Here is a 23933-nt window from a genome sequence, read left to right as displayed (position 1 = left end):
TAATCAATACTCAAACAAACGGTCTTTATAAAAATTGTTTTAGAGAAAATGTAAACGAAACAAAGATTACTGAAATAATTTTCAGTAGAGAATTAAATTTTCAGGCTTTTAAAAATATATATATATTTTTTGTGTTGCTTGCCGTTTCTTCATGACTGCAAAATGTATTAGCAATTTCGGAGTGAAAATTTTTCATAGTAATTGTAAATAATAATAATAATTCTGTGTAGAATGAATTAATTAATTTAAAGCTCGTACCATTGAGTGCGGGGCACCGGCAGCATTCCGAGTGGAATCTTGAGGAATCCTTGCCTGTGTTTTTTTCTCCACAGCAGTGAAGACACCTCCCATCCTCTGTGAGGCGCTGTAGAACAGGGCATGAGATGCAGCTGTAGGGTCCCGGGCCTTTACATTCTTCACAAGACTGGTCACATTTCGCACATGAGTTATTCTGTGCAAAACACACAGCATGTTAGAAAGAACTTTGTCTAAAATAAGACATTTTTCTACAGTAATCTAAAAAGGTGGGTGTTCACACATTTAACCATTTAATGTATGTTTGAATGAGTCAGAAATGTCAGGAAGTAATTAAATATAAAGATAAACATAAATAATGAAGGGTTAAGAGAGAGAATTAAGTTTAGAAGTTGTCAGTGACAGATTACGGATTTGATAGAACTGTATTAAAAAGTCATTTACCACAATGATGGGATATTCCCCGATTAGACACAAAGATGAGCAGATTCCTCCATACATTTCGAAACCATCGTAACATGATGTACAGGAGACCGCACCAGAGCCTGCCGATCAACACAGACACAAATCATATCATCTGCACGATGATTGTACTAAAAACTGTCCAAGATGGAATTAAAATGCAGGATATCAGACCACTTTCTTAAAGGTCAGAGTAAGATGACAAAAGATGACCTAGTATAATTTTTTTTAAAACACTTAGAAGTTAATAAAGTCATTGCATTAGTATTAAGACACGTTTTCTTGTCAATATATGGTGTAAAAATGTCTGAGTGCTGCCCTCTTCAGGTTGAACAATGGCTACTGCAGTTGATTTTTACTATTGGATGTTTTTACTATTGGATGTACTATTGGATTTATATAGTTATTTAGATTATTTTGTGTAGCCTATGTAGTTAATTAGCATAGTTGTTAGTGTAACGTTAGTATTGTTAGAAGCATAGTTAGTTAGTAACATAGTATTGCATCAGTTAGGAGAGCTTCAAGTTGGCGTAGATTTATTTACAGTGGTCAGGATGGCATGTAGGTGTAGTGTTACTGGTTGCAACAGCACTGCTGGACTGCATAGTTATTCAGCATTCTTGAAAATCAGGCGCCAGTGGTTGCATGCACTTGGCCTGGAAGACCGCGAGTTCCCGCCTAGAGCTGGAGTGTGCTGCATTTTACGCGGGACTGCTTCTCCAACGCAATGGAGGTGGAAATGGGCTTCTCCACACAGCTCGCGCTGAAAAGCGACGTGGTGCGGGAGTTAAGACCGCAGTTTGAGCCAGCGGCTCGAATTGATATGAACAGACACCTCGACATCCTCCACTTCAGGTGAAGGTGGGGGAGAAAAGTCCTCTACTTCAAATAAACGCTCCGTTTCAAAGCTACTTGTGTCACTACAGTCACTCTCCATTCTAGCGACTCTGACAGCAGCTGTCAATCAATCCGTCACTGTCGGTCTCAGGTTCACGCCCCACGCACTCAGCCCCGCCCTCGGTTCATCCCCTCTATCTCCGCTGTGCTCTGCCCACTTTTCAGCATTTTTCAAATATTGCCAGTGGGCGGAGCCAGGCTCTGACCGGGGGTTTAATTACCCTTTAAATGGTTACTCTACCCCAAACTCCATCTTGTCAATCACTTTACCTCTCATGTTTTTCCAAACTTGTAAAACCTTTTTCGTCTTCAGAACACAATTTAAGATATTTTGGATGAAAACCGGGAGGCTTGTGACTGTCCCATAGACTCAAGGTAAATTACACTGTCAAGGTCCAGAAAAGTATGAAAGACATCGTCAGAATAGTCCATCTGCCATCAGTAGTTCAACTGTAACGTTATGAAGCGACGAGAATACTTTTTGTACGCAAAGAAAACAAAAATAACGACTTTATTCAACAATTCATCTCCTCTGTGTCTCTCCGCATCACCGTAGTGCCATTTTGGGGATTATGAGCTGAACGCAGACAGCATACACTCTTCTGTGTCAGCTGCGCCACAAGGATACGTTTCCTACATGTATTCTTCTGGACTTTTCTGAACCTTGACAGTGTAATTTACTTGGCAGTCTATGGGACACTCACAAGTCCAGGTTTTCATCCAAAATATCTTAAATTGTTTTCCGAAGATGAACGAAGCTTTTATGGGTTTGGAACGACATGGGGGTTAAGTGATTGACAAAATGTTCATTTTGGGGTGGAGTATCACTCTAAGTCTTACCCTTGCATGTTTTACAGGTGGGGTGGCATCTCTGGCAATCTCCATCGAAGGTGTGAAGGAAGTAGTTTGGCGGGCATGTACGCAGACACTGTCCGGACTTTCTCAACAGGAAGTATCCATTTCTACAGCTGAGACAGAAACGGCTGCTTCCTGAGCATTCCTCACACGTGTGGTCACACTCTTGACATGCTCTGCTGGTGGCGTTCACAAAGTAACTGCAGGGGAAATACAGACATGTGTTACAATGCTTTCTCATTTTGGGAAACATCGTCTTTGAATAATCACGATTTAGTTGCATCAAAAGCAAGTCAGTTAGCATTATCATTATACTCTAAAACACCTGATTCTCTATAATTCCTGCTAAACTATGCATTAGCAACACATCTGTGCTACTTTCATGTTTCTTGTATCACTCTACAGTTTCTTCCTTCTCCTGTTAATGAATGATTGAAAAGATAATTGTCCCAAATGTAAGCAATTAGCTACTGATTGTAGTAATAATTTCATTTGAGGACGAAAATGAGAAAAATGCTGCATATTCTACCTTAACCTGCTCATGCAGCATCATTTATAAAAAGGTGGAGTAGAAAAACCTCTCTGGTAATCTTGCTGCACAAAATGTATGTATTTTGTTGCCATTTAGACTGAGAATATTCCAACAAGCTGAAATAGTAGATGATTAGTTTCAGTTCGCTCTGGTGAGCAGTCATAATGTTAATGTTAATGTGACAGTCTTATGACACTGGGAAACCCCCTCAGAGGATCCACAACGTCCTTTTGTGGCCATCTGTTCTCTATCCTATAATGAAAGAAATAGATGAGAAATTGAAAATGAAATACTATTTATCTTCCCGTTGTTATAAACCCATGTTGAGTTTCTTTCTTCAGTGACAGGTTTTAATGCACCTCCTGAGGAGGAGTAATTGTGGGAGAATGAACCCTTTAAGATTGTTAATGTTTTTGATTAAAAAAAAAAAAAAAAAAACTCTTGTTTACCAAGGCTGCATTCATCTGATCAAAAATAAACCATAACAGTAGTCTTGTGAAATAGTAAGACAATTACAAAAACTCTTATTTCTATTTAAATATAAAGTGGTGTTTATTATTGTGATGCAAAGCTGAATTTTCAGCATCATTACTCCAGTCTTCGGTGTCACATGATCCTTCAGATATTATTCTAATATACTGATTTGCTGTTCAAGAAACATTTCTAATTATTATGTTCTTAAAAAGTTGAACTGCATAATATTTTTGTAGAAACTGTGATACATTTTTTTCAGGATTCTCTAATGAACAGAAAGGTCAAAATTACAGTATTCAGATGCAATAGAAATCTGTTGTAACATAGTTGTCACTTCTGATCAGTTGAAAACCTGCCTGCTGAATAAAAGTACTCATTCAACATATACGTATATACTTATGAATAAATCAGAAATATAAAAGTTTAGTGCATAAAAAAAGATAAAGAAACGGAAATAAGGCTCCTGGACCACACTGTTGCTTTCGTGTTATTACCCAACATTATAAACACTGAGGAAAATATCTAAAACTTTCAGACCTTTTTGTGGGTGAAATGCTTCATGAATTTTAGTCGAAAGACAATAAAGAACAAAAGAGAGCCATTAGTATTACATTAACAGTAGTGATTTAGCATTTGGCCACTTATTGCCATTGCATAGATCTGAAAAAAATAAGTCAGTGCTTTGTGCTGTATTTCTTTATAATAAATGTTACTCAAGTGCAATACAAAAAAGACTGCACCCTAGATGGGAAAGAGTTAAAAGACATGAATCTTTCTCATTATGTATCCCTTTTTCAAAAACTACATACCTCAATGACACATAGGCTTTCCAAAGTCATGTTTCAATGTGTTTGATTTTATTTTAACTGCAACCAAACTCGATTCTTACTTTAGCAACAAGTGCAAATAAATCTTAATTATCTAAATTTATAAGGATAATAAAAACGACATTTATAAACTAGTAACTAAATTAAATAAAACAATAAAAGTAAATAAATAAAAACATTAAAAAAATAATCAATACGGTAAATCAGCTACCTTGGTGGGCAGGTGGTGAAGCAGCTGTGTCCGAGCAGAAGCAGACCTGGTTTACAGGTTATACAGTCATTACTGTGATGTCCACGGCATGACGCACAGTTCACGTGACACTGAACACACTCCTGCTTGTCCTCGTCCACATAGTAACCATCCGGACACGTGGACACACACATCTGATCTGACAAACGGCAGAAATAATGTGTACAAGACATAAGATCATGCATGCATGCATTTCCATTATTATTATTATTCAGTCCAGCTTTTCAGACAGCTGGCAAGATGACAGCCTTTGTCAAGCTTATTTTTTCAAACTTCACATTACAGTTCACTTAATTTCTGTTATTTATTAAATAACGTGATAATTCATAGGTTCTCAAGTAAATTTTAGAGATGTTTGTAGAGATACTATGGCCAAATGAAATCTGGTAGGCAAGTCAGCTCTTACTGAACAGAAAGCGTTTGGGTTTACAAGCTGAGTAACAAATTAAAGATCTTTCTTTATACTTAATGTCATTAAAGCTCAGTTTCTTAGGGAAATGACATGTGGTGGGCAGGTGGGGGCTCTTACTGAGGAGGAAGTGTTTGGGGTTGCAGCTGAGGCACTGCTCTTTGCCGGCGCCCGAGCAGCGGAGACAACTCTTGTGACAGGACTTGCACTGGCCGTCCTTATCGGCGAACGTGTTTAGAGAGCAGTCACTGAAGAACTGGCAGTGGCCGTTCACGTCCTTCCTCATGTTATCCCTGCAGGTGAGGCAGGAGGACGGATGAGGACCCGAGCACGTCAGGCAGGACTTATCACACTCTAGAAACAGACATATTTGACATCAGTGAAATGTCCTACACTATCCTGCCAATCTGAGGCAATACACCCATAAACAAGGGAGAACATGTATTGTACCTCGACACTCTGCTCCGTCCAGGTATGTTTCTGGCGGGCATCGGATCAGACACTTTCCGTTGTGACGAACATCTCCATAATTCCCACAGGAGGTGCAGTCATCGTCATCAGGTCCATTACATTCTGCACAGTCACTGTGACACAGCATACAGCGCTTCTGCTCCGTGTTTGTGAAGTAGCCCTTGGGACAGTCACCCAGACATTGATCCTCATGCAGGAAGTAGTACTCTTCACACGCTGAGAGAGCAGTAGAAAGAGAAGACAAAGTTTAAAACTTCAGTGCAGAGAGAAGAATAACAAACTTGATAAATATGATTACCAAGGCTGTGTTTATGTGATGAGAAATGAAGTAATATTGTGAAATATTATTACATTTTAAAATAACTGTTTTCTATATCAATATATTTTAAGATGCAATTTATTCCTGTGATGCAAAGATGAATTTTCAGCATCATTACTCCAGTCTTCAGCGTCACATGATCTTTCTGAAATTATTTTATTATCAGCAAATAATATTAGTTACTATCGGCAATCAAATAAAATTTTTGCTTAATATTATAAATTTTAAGACCCTCTGATAAATAAATAAATAAATAAATAAATGTATATAAAGGCATTTATTTGAAATCACTTGCCTGGGAACAGTAAATAATACAGTTTAGTGGTTATTATTACAAAATGTCAGTCTGTGATGAATAAGGTTAAGGACCTCACCACTGCATTTGTTCGTTTGGTCACATTCGGCGCAACCGTTTGGACAGATCTCACATACTCCATCTTTTATAAAGTGCCTGGAAGGGCACTGATGCATACAGGTGTGTTTGAAACGCACATAGTCTTCCTCACAGCTCTGACAAATATCGGATCCCCCCTCACAAGAAGCACATCCCACAGCACAGCTGTGACAAACATCAGCCTCTGGGTAACCCCTGTGAGGATGACAGACATTAGAAGCTCTTTGTTAATGTATAGCGGTGTTCCAGCTTCAACTAAAGGTTGGTACCTTGCTTGAAATTTGAATTTGATCAAGACACTGCACAGGTATTATAGTGCTAGTCAATAAAAGTCTTGATCTTTGAAAAAACTTGACAAGTACCATTTGGGATGCAGCCTGTGTGTGCATGAGATCAAGCGTGTGAACACGTAGCATCCTGTGTGTTTTGAAAGAACATTTTTCACCTTTTACACTCAGCAACACATTTGCCATCCTGCAAGTAGAGCGGACCAAAGCTTTTTTTGCATTTCACACAGTGATGTGCATCCTGACACACCAAACAGCCTTCTGAACAGTCTTCACAGCGTCCACTCGTCTGGTTCCCATGAGTCTCACGTGGACAATCGGACACACACCTCTGGCTGTTGGTGAGAAACATGTCTGCGTAGACATACAAACACGCATGTAGATCCCAGCAACATATGACAAAGATAAGTGTACATGCATACTGAGAAATAAGTAGACTGAAGGCACTACAGAAGTTCACTCACCTTTCTGACAGGAGTCACATTGGTCTTCCCCTTGCCCTGAACACGTCCTGCAGGAGGAGTCACACTGCTCACACTCACCCTGACCTGCACACACACACACACACACACAATCAAGAAACAAAGAATCACGCTTATTTAAAAAGACTTCCAGTGTCTTTAAACTCAATATAACACAAGTTATAGTAAATACGTTTCGTACCGTTTAGGAATTTTCCGTCGGGACACTTGATCTCGCTCTTGCTGATGCATTGACCCTTGTCTAGAAACATGTCATCTTCACAGGAATCACAGTCGTTATTGTCCGGACCGCCACATGATCGACACGTGCGGTGACACGGCTCACACTCCTGCTTCACGTCACCATAGAATCCCTCCTTACAGGTTTCTACACACTTTCCATCTGCAGCAACATGATTTCAGTAAACAGACAGATATTTGGGCAGGTGCAGGCTTCAGTAAGATGACCTGAATGTTGACACAGACTGGCATGTGTGAGATGATCTGACCTGACAGGAAGAAGCCTTCCTCACACAGGTAACATTCAGAGGCATTGCAGGACTCGCAGTGACCGTCACATCGAGAACACCTCATTAGAAACCTGTCCTCAAACGTCCTCTCAGGGCAGAGCTTGTGACAGCTCGATTTCAGCCTGTGGAAATACCCCATCTCTTAATCTTTACACCATTAGCACATGGATTATAACTACTCATGAAGTCAGCAGGTCAGAAAACATGAGACAGACTTACTGATAATAGTCCGGTAAACAAACCAAGCAATTCTCTGGACTCTCTAAGAGAAAAGACATACTGTTAAAACACTCTTCTGATTATTATAACACACTCGTTTAAATTACTAATGATTTAGAAACTTGACTGGAAATGGTTTTTTTTCCTGCAATATTATGTCGACCAGCAGAGGACGACATTTCTGCATTTCACACAGTTTACTGGAGCTCAAAATGCAAAACAATAATGTAATACTGCTGTGTTAATACTAAATTGCCTTATGAATTTATACAAATCAACTACTTTTAGTTTTTTTGGTTTGACTCAATGCGTTTCGCCTGCATGAGAAAAAAAAAACGTTTCTTGTTTATCTGCCTGAGCTGCTGCAGAGAAATAAATTAGATTATGATTTTGTGTTTTCCAAATCTTTTTGTTTAAGGAAAGATGTTAACTTTATTAGTTTATCTGATTTAAATGGGCTGTAAAGCTGCGGGCTGATATGTTAGACACATCTGTGCCTTTATAACTTTAATCTTGACACACTGACTCATCTAGACAGCATTTTGCACATGATTTTGAGCCATGATGTCAAATAATACTGTCTTTAAGTGCAACCTATGCAGGCAGCCTGCTACAGTTTGAGATACAGTCAGACATGCTCTAATTACGAGAATTACAACAGATGAACAAGATACTGGAAGCTGAGGTGAGACACACAACCTATCATTTGTTCAGTAGTAGCCTACACACGACACATACAGAAATCACTGGTGCGTCTAGAGCAGGAACGGGTCCAAATCACAAAAACAATAGTCAAAAGCTTCTATTTTGTAATTTAAAATTTTGTAATAAACTATAAACCTAATAATCCGAGCAAAAAGTAAGAATTACACATGTAAACCCTGACATGAAATACAAGATTTTTTTTTCAGTATCATATTTGATCAGGATTTTATGGCTCATATAGTATGATATAGACAGAACATGAAGTTCACACTCAAGGAGGAAAAACACTTAATTGTTAAAGTTAAAAAAAATAAAATAAAAAAAACCCTGATGCATTATATCTGATACATTTGAACATGATTTTTCAAAGAAATATAATCAAGTAAACCAATCAAGTTACTCAAGTCCAGTAGGTGTTAGTCATTTAGTATTACTGACAATTTAAAATAAAATAAAAAAAGTGAAGTGACATTCAGCCAAGTATGGTGACCCATACTCGGAATTTGTGCTCTGCATTTAACCCATCCGAAATGCACACACACAGAGCAGTGAACACACACACACACACACCCGGAGCAGTGGGCAGCCATTTATGCAGCGGCGCCCGGGAAGCAGTTGGGGGTTCGATGCCTTGCTCAAGGACACCTAAGTCGTGGTATTGAGGGTGGAGAGAGAACTGTACATGCACTCCCCCCACCCACAATTCCTGCCGGCCCGGGACTCGAACTCACAACCTTTCGATTGGGAGTCCGACTCTCTAACCATTAGGCCACGACTTCCCTTGAGGTTAGTCGTGGTACATGGTACATGGTACGTGGTACGTGGTACATGGTAAAATAAGGATTTTACCACAAACAAAAACACCATGAACCACAACCCGAAGGGGGATGTTTTTAAAATTACACTAAAATGCCATTTACTTGCTTAAAATATATAACCTCATCAGTCAGACAACAGTGGATTGTGTGCAAAAGGTTTTCAGCAAAGTTTTGATCATGTTGATAATTTCGAAGCTTTAGAAATTTGTGTATCAAAATACAGGGTTAAAGAGTGAAAGCGCAGGCTTTATAGGGTTAATAACACAAGCACGGAAAATAGTGCAAAATAGTGCATGTGAATAAAATTTTCTAAATGCTAAAACTTTATTTCTGGGTTTAATTACAAATTTAGCCCCTGCTAACGATAAAGAGACTATTAAATTGGACGTTTTCAAGACTTTACGCAAAGGATGGTTTTTGCTTAAGACATGATGCATTTAATTTCTTTAAGAGCAATGCTTGTTGTGTTCACATGGATCCAAATAATGATATACTGACCAGAGAAGCAACGCTGACAGCCCTCCTCACAGGGAACACAGTCTTCATGATCAAGGTCGACGACTTCACCTACAGAAGAACAAGCATCGCACCAGGAGTCAGTACTTTAATACTGTCGCTAACATGGAAAAAGAAAATGCATGATACAGATGTGCATAAAAACTAGATAATGACTGTATTAGCATGTATAATAAGAGTGTGCATGAGTCTAACAGACAGAGTGTGTGGGAGCCCTGGAGGAAAGAGCACAGGATCCGTTTATACATGTCTGCCACTAATGATAAGAATTTCTGTTCCCCCACTGTCTCATTTCTGGTGCTACTTCAGTCTGACTTCTGCAGACAAGCTCTTCCTCCATGCTCAGCTCATCTTTGACTGTGATAACAATTTGTGAAGAAGATTAGATAAACAGCAGTGGGTGTCGTGAGAAGCCAAACAACATCCATAGAGTTAGATTTACAGATAAACATAGGCTAAAGCACTCTAGCACCGTACACAGAACGAGAGAAGAGAACTTGAAATCTCATGAAAACATGTCCTTGTCAAACTGCACTGCAAGATCAAAAGATAAAAAGAACATTTTCTTCTACTTTAAGGCGCATTAGCATGTTGCCACATTATTTTCATGTCAATTGAGTACATTACCCCCTTTTCACTTCCTGTAAGTATTTTACTTTATCAAAATATACATTTAATGTGTTTTACTGTTACTACTAATATTTCTACTGTCACATTAATATTAATCGGCACAACTGTTTACAACATTGATAATAAGACTGGAGTAATGATGCTGAAAATTCAGCTTTGCATCACAGGAATAAATTTAATTTTAAAATATATTCAATTAGAAAACGTGTTTAAATTATACATTTTAATTAAATTGTATATTTTTTACATTTTAATATTTAATATTTCGCAATATTACAGTTTTAACATTCTTTTATCCTTTTTTATTGTTTGTTGATGCAAAAAAGCAGCACGGCAAATGCCATCACGATGTATAAACACATTATACATCATATATCACAAATATTGTATAGTCATTTCTTGGCAGGTTTTGTGAGATTCATCCATTGGAAACATTATGGTGAAAAATACTGGCAAATTAGCATTTTGGCAATGACGATGTGATTTTAACACTGGGCCTACAGCTCAACCACTAATTTGATTTTCAGAAGAATTTTCAAATAAACCTCACTCACATTCCAAAAAGAGTGTTAACATCATAAAAAAGAAACATGGAAAAACATTCTAGAACAGTTATGATGCAACTGACCCACTGCACACTCCAGTTTGGCACATGTCCCGTCTTTGGGGTAGTAGGACGGGGTGCAGTAGAGACAGTGGCCTGATGAAGTGCACACAGTGCAGTTTGGGGGGCAGGGATCACATGTTCCCTTCGAGGAATGGGAATAGCCCTTAGGACAGCTTTCACGACACTCCCCTTCAAAGAGGTACCGCTCCACTCCGAACCTATCTGTGTGAAATCAGAAACAGAGAAAGAATTACATTAAGATTTTGTATTTTTCTCTTATGGGAGGCAGTCATGATGATGATGAGGTTACCTTTGCTACAGCGAGTACATTTGTCAGGCGCCGAATCAGTACATTCGAGGCATGTGTGGTGGCAAAGATGACACTGTCCATCCCTTTCATACTTCCCAAGATCACAATGGATCACGCATGTCCCATTATCAAAAAGCCTGCCAAAGAATAAAAACTGAAATCTCTCCCCACACAGTGCATATCTGGTCTCACTGTGACTTTGACTGTGGCGCTGTGAGAAACAAGTGATTTGTTCACACTTCACCTGGTGTAAGGGCAGCTGATGCAGTCTTTACTCTTGGGTCCAGTGCACTTCGAGCAGGTTGAGGAACACAGTGCACATTTTTCAGCTTTGCTTAAATACTCCCCTGACAAAAAAAAAAAAAAAATACAGATAACACATAAGCTACATCAATATCCATAACTAGAATATCCCACTTCATCTAGTGTAGGTATCGTTCATTATATTGGTATATTTATGCATGTAGCATCAGAAATAACTCAAATTTCCCTGAAGGCAGTTAGAAAAAAGTAGGAAAATACAAACAATTAAGTAAAACAAACAAGGTGGTAAACAAGCTAAATAAATATAAATAAACAAACAAAACAAGTAAACATTCAGCATGCAAGCAAACAAAAACACATCCAAGCAAGCAGATGCAACAAGCAAAGAAACAAGGAAATTATAAAATACACAAAAGAAAATCAAACAAGCTAACAAAACAAGCAAATGAAACAAAATATACAAACAGCAGATGAAACAAGCAAACAAAACAAGCAGATTAAACAAATACACGTAAAAAAGCAAACAAAACAGCCATACAAAAAAGAAAAGCAAACAAAAAGAAAACAAAACAAGCAAACCAACAAAAAGCAGATTAAACAAATACGTGCAAACAAACAAACAAAATATACATACGAACAAACAAACGAAACAAGAAAAACAAAACAAGCAAACAGACAACAAGTAGATTAAACAAATACATGAAAGAACACACACACACACAAAGGAGATGGAAATCAAGGTGCTTACCTGTTCAGCTTCAGCATTAATAAAAAAAGGCTTCTGGTTGAAGAACTGACCAGCTGACGTTTATGATTGTGGACAATTCAAAGGCCATGAACATGCAGGATTCATGAATCACTCTCAAAAGAAGCAAGAAAGCTCATGAAGAATGCTCTCATTCAATCAGCAGGCCTTAGAAAAAAAGAACTGAAAGCTGAATTTAAAAAAAGTGATTTTGTATAGATGCAAAAAAAAAAAAAAAGTCGAGTCGAGTCACTTTAACCAAGCCTCATATACATACATACATACATACATATATATTTGTTTTTTTTTGTTTTTTTTCACTCTCTAAGTAGGACCAAAATTGATCAAAACTATCCCAAAGTGATGCTATGGGAATGTGGGAAGAGCTAAATACATCTAGCTAACCTTTAACCCCAGGCTAAGCAATGCATTTGTGAGATTTCCTTTAGGGTGAGCTGGACGTCTATGGCCGACTGACCCTTCAGATGACCTCAGGCTTACGCTCTGATACACTCCATTCACTCAATTCTGACAGTCCCGAAGCAAACCCGCATGACCCTATGTGACCGTAACTGAGACATCAATCACTAGACTTAAAGAAACACTGGTCCGAATCCAGTGTCAGTTAAAGGAGTTTTCTCAACTGCTAAAATGCTTAATCACTTTGATATTTGACACAGGACAGTAAGATGTAAAACAGCATGTGTCAGTAATAATGGCTTTATTATGTTATTCATCATTGGTTGTGTGGGAGCTGCAACTATTTTAGAAATGTTCGTTCTAAAGGAAACGGCCACAGGTCAGAACAAGGGGCTGCGCAGATATTGTCTCTTTTAAAGTTAGTGTGACCACTGCACATTTGAGTTGATTTTCTCTCGCTCAAATGCCGAATTGTTCTCTTCGAAACAAAAAGGGGCTTTTGTAAAGAAAACAAGGAGAGGTTGAACCATTCTCACACCAGTTCAGCGCTAGAATTTAACTCTTCTTAAAAGGCAAAATAAACGAGCATAGATAATTATGATGAAAATGTGAGCGCTGCTTCTCACTTCTTTTTTATTTTAAAGTTCATTAATAAAAAGATCAGTAAACCATTCGTTTCGTCCATTCTTCTCTACATGATAAAATCGTTTTCTTGGCCCTGACTACAACACATCTTCATCATCTAGACTAACGGTTCATGGCGGTTGGCTAAAAAAAGAAATATAAAATAATTTTAGAAAACGTTTAGAATCCATTTCCCTTATTTCAGTTGAATGTGGGTGCAAAATATATTTAAGATTAATAGTGATAAAAATACATATATACATTAAGAAACAACGTTGCCAGAACAGAGTAAATGTAAAACATCTGAACATTCTCGTAATCCTATATTACATTAGTTACGTAACCTTGAATAAAGTTCAACAGAAAACGTACAATCATACAACAACTTTTGTGTGTGTGTGTGTCATGAACACACAAGTAGCATGAAGTGGTTGGACAATCCCATCCATGGTCCATTTATAAATCTTTTTCATAAATAAAAGGCTACGTCATCTTAAACCACATCATTCATAAATAAAAGACATAGAAATCCCCTTAACATTGCGCAAAAGTGGATTGGTCAAACATGTCCTCAATGAATGCAGAAGTCTATTTTGTGGGGTGTAGTACTATTAGTAGAATTAAACATTTCACCTCGTTCCTGACCTTCAGTAAAATGTTACATACTCCCCTAGAGTATTTTATTTTTTTCGTTTCCCAAGATACTGCAATAGGGACATACAGTTAACATGGGCAAATATGATCAAATAAAAATCTAGACTTGATTTGAATTCACAAATCCTTTTCACAAATGTGAATTCAAAAACAGTCTTGAATACCTCCATTATGTCAATAGCACCAGTTAAGTATGTGAATCACAAACTTTTTACTTTCATAAAGACCTGGAATAATGAACTATTTGAGGTGGCCAAGTCAATTAAAAACGGAGCAGTTCAACTTTTCATTTCCATAATGAATTAATAAATTATAAATAGTTATGGGGAAAGCATCTGAAAGGGATGCTGCGGTGCACAACCCGACACATGAAACCATCGTAACACTAAACGCATTTATGTCAGGCTGTTGACCCTGATCTACCCTGACACACACTTTAAAGTTCCTTATTTCACAAATCATTTAGGATTACAATTTTGGAGTTGTTTTTTTGAAGTGGTGAGATATAAAAATGCATGTTTAAGGATTTATTTAACAAATATATCACAAAGGCCTGATCATATCAAATAATATGTTCAGCTACCATGAATAAAACCTGTACTCCAGCCCAGTCAATGATTCTTCAGGGCTCACTAACTTACATTTAGGTTCATGCACGCACGCAAAACAAGTATGAAATATGAGCCTGAGGTGAAGAATGTCAGAACAGTGAGACCACCTGACGACATTCATCTCATTGCGAGGCAAAACGGCAGGTCGTTAGTGGTAGTACAATACTTATCGCTTCAGGAAGTACTTCTTGTACCTTGTACCTCCAGAGTCAGCTATTGATTTGACTGCGGTCATGAAGGTCAGTGGATGAACCTGTGCTATGGTTCAGACAGAGGTCTTTGCTGCAAATCGTAGAGGTTCTCTGAGTGCGCTTTATTTCAGAATATGCACAAACTGGCTTTGATCATTGTTGTCATCATCATCATCATGCGTGAAACTGCGGTAAAATACAGAACCGCCGCTTCAACGCTTAGCATGTCGCTCCAAATTCTTCTCTCGGACCCAAAACGGAGAAAAAGGTACAAAAATTTGGCATCCATGCTTTGGTCACAAAATACTGACATGTATGATTTGCTGTTTATTACTGATCCCGGTCGCACCACCCTGACAGCTTCTGTCGACACACTCACACACACACACACACTCAGACACACAGAGATAAAGGTAGGTTTGTTGTAGTTCTGGCATCGGGAAACCTCACGATGTAGTCCCATATTTGAGGTTCCTGACTGGAATATAAATTAGCAGAACGGCAAGTGGGGCCGGAAAAGTTCCTTCAGCCCTTTTGAGAACATGTTCTACAGCACAGCTGCTGCAGAACCTTCCTCTGGCACAGATTGTTCTTTTTCACTAGCACACAGAAACTTCCCTCCGCCCATGATTCTTCATTTGCTTTCCAGAGAGCAGGAAGAGGAAAGAGCAGAGAGACAGCACACAGATGGGCGGCGGACAGGAAATGATGCAGATCAGGTCACAGTGAGAGATGACGGGCAAATGTTGGTTTTTATTTGTATTTTTTATAATCCAGTTGATTGTTCGACGGAGGAGGATATCCAGGTGCGATTGGAATCCAGGATGAAAAGATTTGAAGGAAAGATCATCAGGAAGAAAAGGAGAACATACATTTAGAAAGTGATAAAAAAAAATCATTTTTACAGTGTCACAGGTTGACAGTGTAACTTTGTATTTGACAATACGCTCCACCGTAAATTTTTAAAAAAAAAAATTATATTATAATAAATAATAATAAAAATAATAAATTATAATAAATATATATATAAAAATATAAATATAAATGGTTTGCCAAATTCACAAGCATTCTTTGAAAATAAATTAGCCTGAAATATTTGAGCACATCTCACCACAAAATCAGAGCAAAGTTTTCTAAAAAAAAATATTTTTTATAATATTTTCTAGATTACTTCCTTTTTTATATACATTTCAATGAATTTAAACATCATGATTCAGTGTATTCTTTGTTGTTCCTTTAAAAAATATAAAAATATATATATATTACAATAATCAAGATATAATGAGAATCACTACTGAGAATTATGGCAATTATATTACGGTTCAAAAATTCAGGGGAATCAATGCAAGAAATTAATGCTTTTATTCCCCGTGGATGCATTAAATTGATCAAACATGATAGAATATATTTTGTAATATTGTAAACATCTTTCAAATATTTCAAAATAAATGCTTTCGAATTAATTCAAAAATCCTGAATTTTTTTTCACGGTTTTCACAAAAATATAAGGTGGCACAACTGTTTTCTATAGAACTTTTAGTTCTTTTAAACTAATAATATTTCACAATATTACGTTTTTTCTGTTCAAATAAATGCATCCTTGATAAGCATAAGAGACTTCCTTAAAAAAAAAAGATTGTACTGATTCCAAACTTGGTAAACTAATTAAATACAAAGTAATAAGAATTGGAGGTTAATGTACTTGCTTGTGGAAATTTTGAAAAGAAACAAAAACGTATTTGTGAAATATAGTTTTCTTTTTATTTTGGGGTGAAATGTGACCTGGACACATTTTTCCAAAAAAGCAATATCAGAAAAAATAAATAAACAGACCATGATTCTACCCCATGCAAAATCTACTATATTTAGTAGCACAAAGGAATCAGATCAGAATCTGGAAAGAAAAGAAAACACTGCAATAAGGAGCAAACAAAAAGCTAGCATGGCTGCATCAACAGTACTCACCATCTTTGCAGATGGTGCTGACGACACACACGCCGTTTTCCAGGTTGTAGCCGCTCACGCAGGTGCTGCAGTTCCTGTCCCCCGGCCCGGCGCAGGCGTAGCAGTTGGGGTCACACCTGCAGGCAGATCACAGACGTGACCGTCATTACTGCTTTAAACGTAAACACTCAGATGCCATGCTTAGCAGTGACATACTGACTTTTGACAAAACTTCTGGACATCTCCGTTGTCTGTTGTTTGTTCTGCCAAGTAATATCCCACACTGCAGCTGGAGACGCAGCGCCAGTCCTCAAAGTAATAGCCCGGAGCGCACTCATTACACGCTTCCATGCCAGTTCCTGTGCACAGGGAATACCATCATGTTCCCCAAAAGCCAGACTGCAATTAATTTGAAATGCACTTTGGAATGTACACACTTAGAGAAGTTCTTCCTGAAAGGCCTTCCTCTGAGAATGCTTGGAAGCCACTGGGAATAGCGAATGAGTTACAAAAACACAAATAACTTATCGCTTGTAGGGAAACTAATCTTAAAAGGCACATATCATTACAAATGGGAGCTGATACCAAAAATAATTGATTGTCTGAGCTGTTGACAAATGTATGGAAGCCCATTTCTGCCATATACAAACATAATCAGTATGAGATACTCATTTAAAATTATGAGATAAAGTTGAAAATGACAATGTCAAAATGATGACATAACACTAGCATAACTCAAAACTATCATAATTCTGACTTAGTATGACAAAGTTAAAATAGAAAAGTCAAAATTATGACAAAAACTGACAAGTCACAATTATGAGATAAAGTTGAAATTATGACAAAAATTGACATAAATCTAAATTATGACATACTAAGTCGCGATTATGGGTTAAAGCTTAAAGGAACAAGTCAAAAATAAGACTAAAACTGACAACTCAAAATTATGAGCTACTAAGTCAATTATGAGATAAAGTTTTAAATACAGTTTTCTGTAATTATCAAACTATTACACATCCAAGAAGAACTTTAATTCGCCCTGATGACTTGAACAAGAAAGGCTTTTTGTGACGAGTAATTGTTTGACAATTGGAAGTGTGTCATTGCAATAAAGAGTTTGAACAAATGTGATCATCATAAGTGTACACGTGTGCAAACATCAACTGTTGTTAAAATCTAGGGCAGATTCTGAGCTAGCAACAGTAATTGTGCTGCATAAACTATATTCAGCAGCTACAGCTGAGGTCAAAAGATTACATACACCTTGCACTATTATTTTCTTTTGTGGACTATTTGAAAACACCTTTTATTTGAAACTTAATCTATTTAATCTGAATCTTATTCAGTTCAGTATAAAGAAAATAAAAAAAATGACATGCATTTTGCACGATCCCTTGTATTTTGGTAAAATACTTAACATTTAGCAGATTCTGCAAGGTGTATGTAAACTTTTGACCTCAACTGTAAGCATTGGTTGTTCTGCGAAGCCTTAGTAATTTGTTGCAATTTCTGGACACTGGAGAGAACAGCTTTGATGCAATAGTCTCAGAAGGCACTTCACAGTCTTGTTAAGTCTAGAACTTCAAAATGACATCATACTCTGCATCTTTTTTATGCCTGGGATGGTTATATTCTCTTGACATTTTTAGAAGAAAAAAAAAGAACAGAGTAGCCAATCAAAAAAACAACTACTGGAAGTTATATTTTATAAATTGATTTTAAGCCAAAGATCATGATCAAAGCCTACTGCAAACCTAAATGGAAAATAAAGTACTATAGTAAAGTGCGTACCTGCACAGGTGGCACAAGTCAAGTGGCACTTTTCACATGCTCGTCGGTGCCCATTATAATAGGTGCCAGGTTCACAGCTCAGCTGACACTTATTCCCCTGTAGACTAGAGGGAAAAGACAGACAGGAGCCAAGAAAGAGGAATTATTCAAAGGGGTTCAACGCTGAGACTGAGCCACAACACACTTTCTTACACACTCATGTTTCACGTCACTGTTTTAAAACTGTGAGATGAGCATCAAAAGCATATAAGCGAAAAAAGGATAGTAAATTTACGAAGTAAAAACTCATGAAAAATAATATTATCATTGTTGTGCAAAATAATAAAAATGATGACAGCAGGAGCAGGTAAAAACTAAACATTTAGCCATTGTCTCTCACACGAGGGCCCGGGACCCACTGGGAGCCTCAGCAAAACTTCCCACAGGGCCATAAGATGACTTCATTTTTTAATAAGACAAAAGCAATAAAATATTAAATATTAAATACTTAATATTTACATAATTAAATATTAATGTATTTAAAGTATTAATGTAAAGTATTTTATCTAGTTATATTAAGCTCTAAAATATTTTAATGTGTAGTAACTGCTATTTGTGATTAAAATAATAATAATAATAATAATAAAGAAAACTTTAACAGCTAACAGAATTTATGCAAATTTATTATAAACTTTATTGAATCAACATGTAAAAAACCTTATTATGGAATTTCATGTGGGTAAATGAACATATTCATTATGATGCAAAATAAATATTTGATAAAATAATATGCGAGTATATACCTCTCAGAATGGTTGGTGTGCAATATTGTAGATCTGCTGTTTTTTTAATCACAATTTTTATAAAATTGTGTTAGTTCGTTTTTTTTTCTCTCAGAGGGAAGTCCCACCTTCTAAACTCATGCAGTAGACTACTAAGTTTCCCCCGAAAAGAGCAATGAATGACAAGTCAAATTAATAATTACAAAGACTGTAATTGCAACCTTAAACAGAGAGAAACTGCGGGCAGAAAAATGCATCTCATCTGCACTCTAGCCCTGCCATCCTTCTTCATACCTTCTGTAGTCTAAACAAGTCTAAAAAGATCAACAACGACGGATTAAAGTCCAGATGAGTGGGTGAAAAAACCTTTACGTATATTCAGAGAATATTTCAAAACCATTCACAGAACAGCTGCTGCGCATTACGCCAGATTTTGTGCCATGACCTGTTTGTCTTTTCTCTCTCTGTTTTTCCACCACTCTCTCTCTCCCTCTTTATCTAACGTCAGAGAGGAGTAGGAAAAGCCCGAGCAAACCCGCTCACTAGAGACAGTATTTCAACATACATCTAAACTCAACTCAACTCAAGAGCTACGATGTGTGTAACAGGATGTTTCCAGTGATAATTCAGCGTTTAGCCAGCGTGGCTTCATTCTGACAGCTCTCAATGTAGATCATAGGAACGTTTTAGGCCAAGCTTCTGACTATATTTCATATACTGGCTCTAAAAATACCATGTAGGAGGTGGAGTACTGTATTTGCAGTGAGCTGAATTACCTGAGACCAGTCTGACATTCTGTGCAGATGTTTGCAGACGTGCATTTCTGGCAGTTCTCTCTGCATTTCCGGCACATGGTGAAGTCTGTGAGAGAACAGCCACATGAGGTCTCAAATTCAATAGCCAATCACTATGTGGGGTTTTTTTGGAGCGAGATGAAGTGTGACTTGCCCAGGTCCAGGTAGAAGCCGTCAGGACAGGAGCTGACGCAGTTGTTTCCTCCCTCCACGAGATACAGACCCGAGCGGCAGGTCGAACACTGATCACTGCGGCTGCCCATGCAGGTCTCGCACAGCGGAGAGCACTTCTTACAGCGCTTCTTATCGTCCTGGAAAAACCCAGTCGGACACTCGGGTACACACATCCTGAGAGACAGACAGACACAGACAGGAAGAGCCTCATGAGACCAGAAAAACCAACATCTGGCAGCCGTGAGGAAAGACTTTCACCAGGAAACAAAGGCAAAAGTCAGATTCTGAGAAAGCCATCAGCTCCAGATGTGAGCGTGGCTTGTGTAACCTGGGATATGCCGGAGAACACAAACTCTATAAATGTAATCATGACACGTGCGCGCGCACACACACACACACACACACACACACACACACACACACACACACACACACACACACACACACACACACACAGAGAGAGTGTCTGGATAGATGTGAGATGTTAGCAGGGGCACACAGACACACAGCTGTTGTCAGCATGTGCTTTGGAGTTAATTAATCTTTTGACTCCCAAGTAATATTATTTTCACTAATAAAAAGAGTACTTTCAGTAATACATACACAACATTCTGGAAATGTATTAAAAACTTTCTCAATTCTTTAGTAGCTCTAATTATGTTACGCAATGCACATGCTTCATGTTGGGGTATTGTATCGCTCTGTAGCTAGGGAGTTTATTTTGCAATGACTGACTGGATGTACAGCCGGTTCATTATAAGGCTACATACCAAACAAATGAAAACATGGACATTTAATACTGATTTGAGTTTCACAGAAAATGGAAGTGGGTCAATGACACATGCGCCCAGGTCTTAGAAATGTCCTCATGTATTCATGCTGCTTTCATACACTACAATTCAAAAAATTTTGGGGGTCGGCGAGATTCTCTTTTCACATTTATTTGATCCAAAAAAAAACAAAAAAATGATAAAAACAGTAATATTGTGAAATATTGTCACAATTTAAAATAAGCTTTCTATTTGAATATATATTAAAATATAATTTATACCTGTGATGCATATCTGTATTTTCAGCATCATTACTCCAGCCTTCAGAGTCACATGATCCTTCAGAAATCATTCTAATATGATGATTAGATTTCTTATCATCATCAATGTTGAACACGTGTTTTTTTTTTTTTTGTAGAAACAGTAATCCAACTCAAAAATCACCAATCAAAAGAACAGAATTTCTTTGAAATGGAAATCTTTTGTAACATTTTAAATGGTAAACATTATAACTATCACTTACGATGATGCATCTTTGCTAAATAAAATAATTATTGAAATGTAAAAATTTTACTGCCTCTAAACTTTTTAACATTAGTGTATGTTTTAAAAACAAATTAGATTTTCATATAAAAAGTTCAAATTGAATGACTAAAAATATCTTATTACTCATCTTATTACATAAATAAACAATGATTAAATATAGGTTTCTAAATTATTATTATTTTTTTTTTTTTACAAATGGCATTTTCACAAATAAGTTAATTAATTCTAGTTCAACCTGAACTAACCATGTCATAAAAATGTGAAATAATCTGATATTTTAAGAGACCTACAGTCATGAGGGTCTGCATGGATAAGTGATATCATTTCATGTTATATTTTTGTTTCATGCAAATGTCTGCTCACTTGTTCTACGCTGAGATAACTTTTAATGAATCCAGAAAACAAAAAGTGGGCATTACGTTATTGAACCAAGTACCAACATTTTTAAAAAAGCATTTTAAAAAAGTGTGTAGTGATGTTGTGAAAAGCTGTGTACCTGGTGTTGTTCTTGAACTTGAGGAAGTAGTGGAGGCAAGTGATGCACTGCTGGGGTCCTGGACCCTCACAGCCGTTCTCACACTCAGGGTGACACAAGCCTTATGTGAGGAAACAGAAGATGAGCAGACTCCCCAGATACACTGAGATCCATAGTATAATTACTTACCCACATACTCCTCAGTGTACTCGTCATCAGGCTGCGGCTCCGCCAGAGAGCGAGGCTTTTCACTGCGGAATGAGTACGGATGCACAGAGGTGCCATAAAGTACCAGAGACCACTCTTTCAGCTTGCCTGGAATGAATAACAAGTCAGTCGGTGTGCAATGAAATCAAACCCTCATTTACAGAGCTAATATTTCTCTGCCTTCCCAATTGGAAGAGGTTATTCACAAGTATGTCAATATCAGTACTTAAACTAAACAAAGACTTATAAAATGAGATAAGACTGCTAATAGACTCAATATAAATAATTTACAATTAGTATAATTTTTTTTATAGTTTTTATAGTAATTCATTATATATATTATATATATATATATATATATATATATATATATCCTCTCAATTTTGTCATAGCAATTAGATGTTTTTTTTTTATTACACATTTTATCGTAATAACGAGATGCCATGTCATTAAAATAATGTTCTTTAAAAATAATGAGATTATGGCTCAATAAATGATGTATTTTCTTGTAATAACAGCATATGTCATAAAAGCAACATGGTTTTTCCATTAAAACTAGATATTATATCATTAAAACTACATATTTTGTATTTGACCTAACAGGAGAAATAGACGTCAATCCAGTTCGATATTCTGGCTGTCTTACGGTTAATGGACGATTGAAAATTTTGACCAAAAAAAAAATGTATCAAACCTGAATCTCAAACATCAGTTATATTTCAGGTCACACTACCTGAACTGTTCAACTGTAATCAATGTAATCACCGCAGTAAAGGTTGGCACTGTGGTAGTTTTTAATAGCGGAATAAACCACACAGCCTAAGTTTATATGCATTTGTCAAATCGCCTCTGTGTAAGACCGTGTGGTGTATCAAACGTGAAGGAATGGCTGAAGGAACAGGAAGTGTGTTTTACTTGGAGAAAGTACCTGGTGCTTTCTGGCTCCTGAGTTGGGAAGGAGAGTCATAGATCTCTAGTATCCAGTCTCCAGCAGCTTTCTCTCCCCAGCAATGAGTTGTCATGAATTCCCAGTTCTTAAAGCCCTCCATTGAGTGATCAAAAAGCCTGCAGTAACAATAAACAGATGCTACACCAATGCACTTAAAAAAATACTGGACCAATTCATTGGAAATCTGGGAATTCTTCCACTGAAATTCAGCAGAAAGAACAAACCACAATATGGAGTAATTCTACCAAAGTAGAGTAGTGTAGTGAGTGGTCTGTGCACTGTACCTGTTGGCGAGCAGCTGTGACTTTGTCCCTGATGGTGACGTTAGGTTGATTGACAGGTCTCCTCGCCGCGGGTGTGTAATTGTTATACGTACGACCACATGCTCCAGATAAATAACATGATGGTTTGCATTATCGGTGCAGCCTGTTGCCTTGTACACCGAACGAACGACATGCTCTGAGCGGATGGTTCTACGGGAAACAAATATACATTTACTATGACTCATATGACATTATAAATGTGACGTACTGTGGCGTGTTTAAGAGCTATAGCATATACCGGATTTGTTTATCAGCATTCTCCACACAGATGTGTTGTGGGGGAACCTGTTTCCAGCACTCTGCCTCTTTCACCATGGCCTCCGCGTCCATCAGCCCAAAGCCATACAAGTGACTGACTGGAAGAAGATTTACAAAATTACCATCAATCATAAAGCAGATCAGGGCTAGTTTAGTATCGAGACTATATTAGTTTTTATTCTTATACTGAATTTCATCATTTCC

At 37.3% G+C, this 23933-nt stretch overlaps 1 protein-coding gene across 2 annotated transcripts in view; it reads right to left on the bottom strand.

Annotated features, from left to right (window-relative positions):
- The window catches only part of LOC132115443 (proprotein convertase subtilisin/kexin type 5-like), a 48143-nt gene that overhangs the window by 1247 nt on the left and 22963 nt on the right, over positions 1–23933 (bottom strand). The window contains exons 11-36 of one of the 2 annotated variants that reach the window (XM_059523925.1): positions 23710–23827; positions 23433–23621; positions 23128–23264; positions 22182–22307; positions 22014–22113; positions 20182–20375; positions 20010–20094; positions 18473–18576; positions 16902–17040; positions 16703–16818; positions 11473–11575; positions 11229–11365; positions 10940–11140; positions 9664–9732; positions 7643–7685; positions 7403–7545; positions 7096–7296; positions 6897–6980; positions 6591–6786; positions 6126–6340; positions 5412–5648; positions 5082–5315; positions 4514–4691; positions 2455–2669; positions 700–800; positions 259–451 (exon numbers count right to left, since the gene is read on the bottom strand). In XM_059523925.1, the coding sequence (XP_059379908.1) occupies positions 259–451; positions 700–800; positions 2455–2669; positions 4514–4691; positions 5082–5315; positions 5412–5648; positions 6126–6340; positions 6591–6786; positions 6897–6980; positions 7096–7296; positions 7403–7545; positions 7643–7685; positions 9664–9732; positions 10940–11140; positions 11229–11365; positions 11473–11575; positions 16703–16818; positions 16902–17040; positions 18473–18576; positions 20010–20094; positions 20182–20375; positions 22014–22113; positions 22182–22307; positions 23128–23264; positions 23433–23621; positions 23710–23827 (3858 nt within the window). Of the gene's footprint in view, positions 1–258; positions 452–699; positions 801–2454; positions 2670–4513; positions 4692–5081; positions 5316–5411; positions 5649–6125; positions 6341–6590; positions 6787–6896; positions 6981–7095; positions 7297–7402; positions 7546–7642; positions 7686–9663; positions 9733–10939; positions 11141–11228; positions 11366–11472; positions 11576–15051; positions 15379–16702; positions 16819–16901; positions 17041–18472; positions 18577–20009; positions 20095–20181; positions 20376–22013; positions 22114–22181; positions 22308–23127; positions 23265–23432; positions 23622–23709; positions 23828–23933 lie in introns of those variants that run through there. The other variant, XM_059523927.1, reaches the window with a different exon arrangement.

The sequence above is a fragment of the Carassius carassius genome, chromosome 34 (genome assembly GCF_963082965.1).
Source record: "Carassius carassius chromosome 34, fCarCar2.1, whole genome shotgun sequence".
Classification (NCBI taxonomy): Eukaryota; Metazoa; Chordata; class Actinopteri; order Cypriniformes; family Cyprinidae; genus Carassius; species Carassius carassius.
This window is presented reverse-complemented; position numbering and strand designations above follow the sequence as displayed.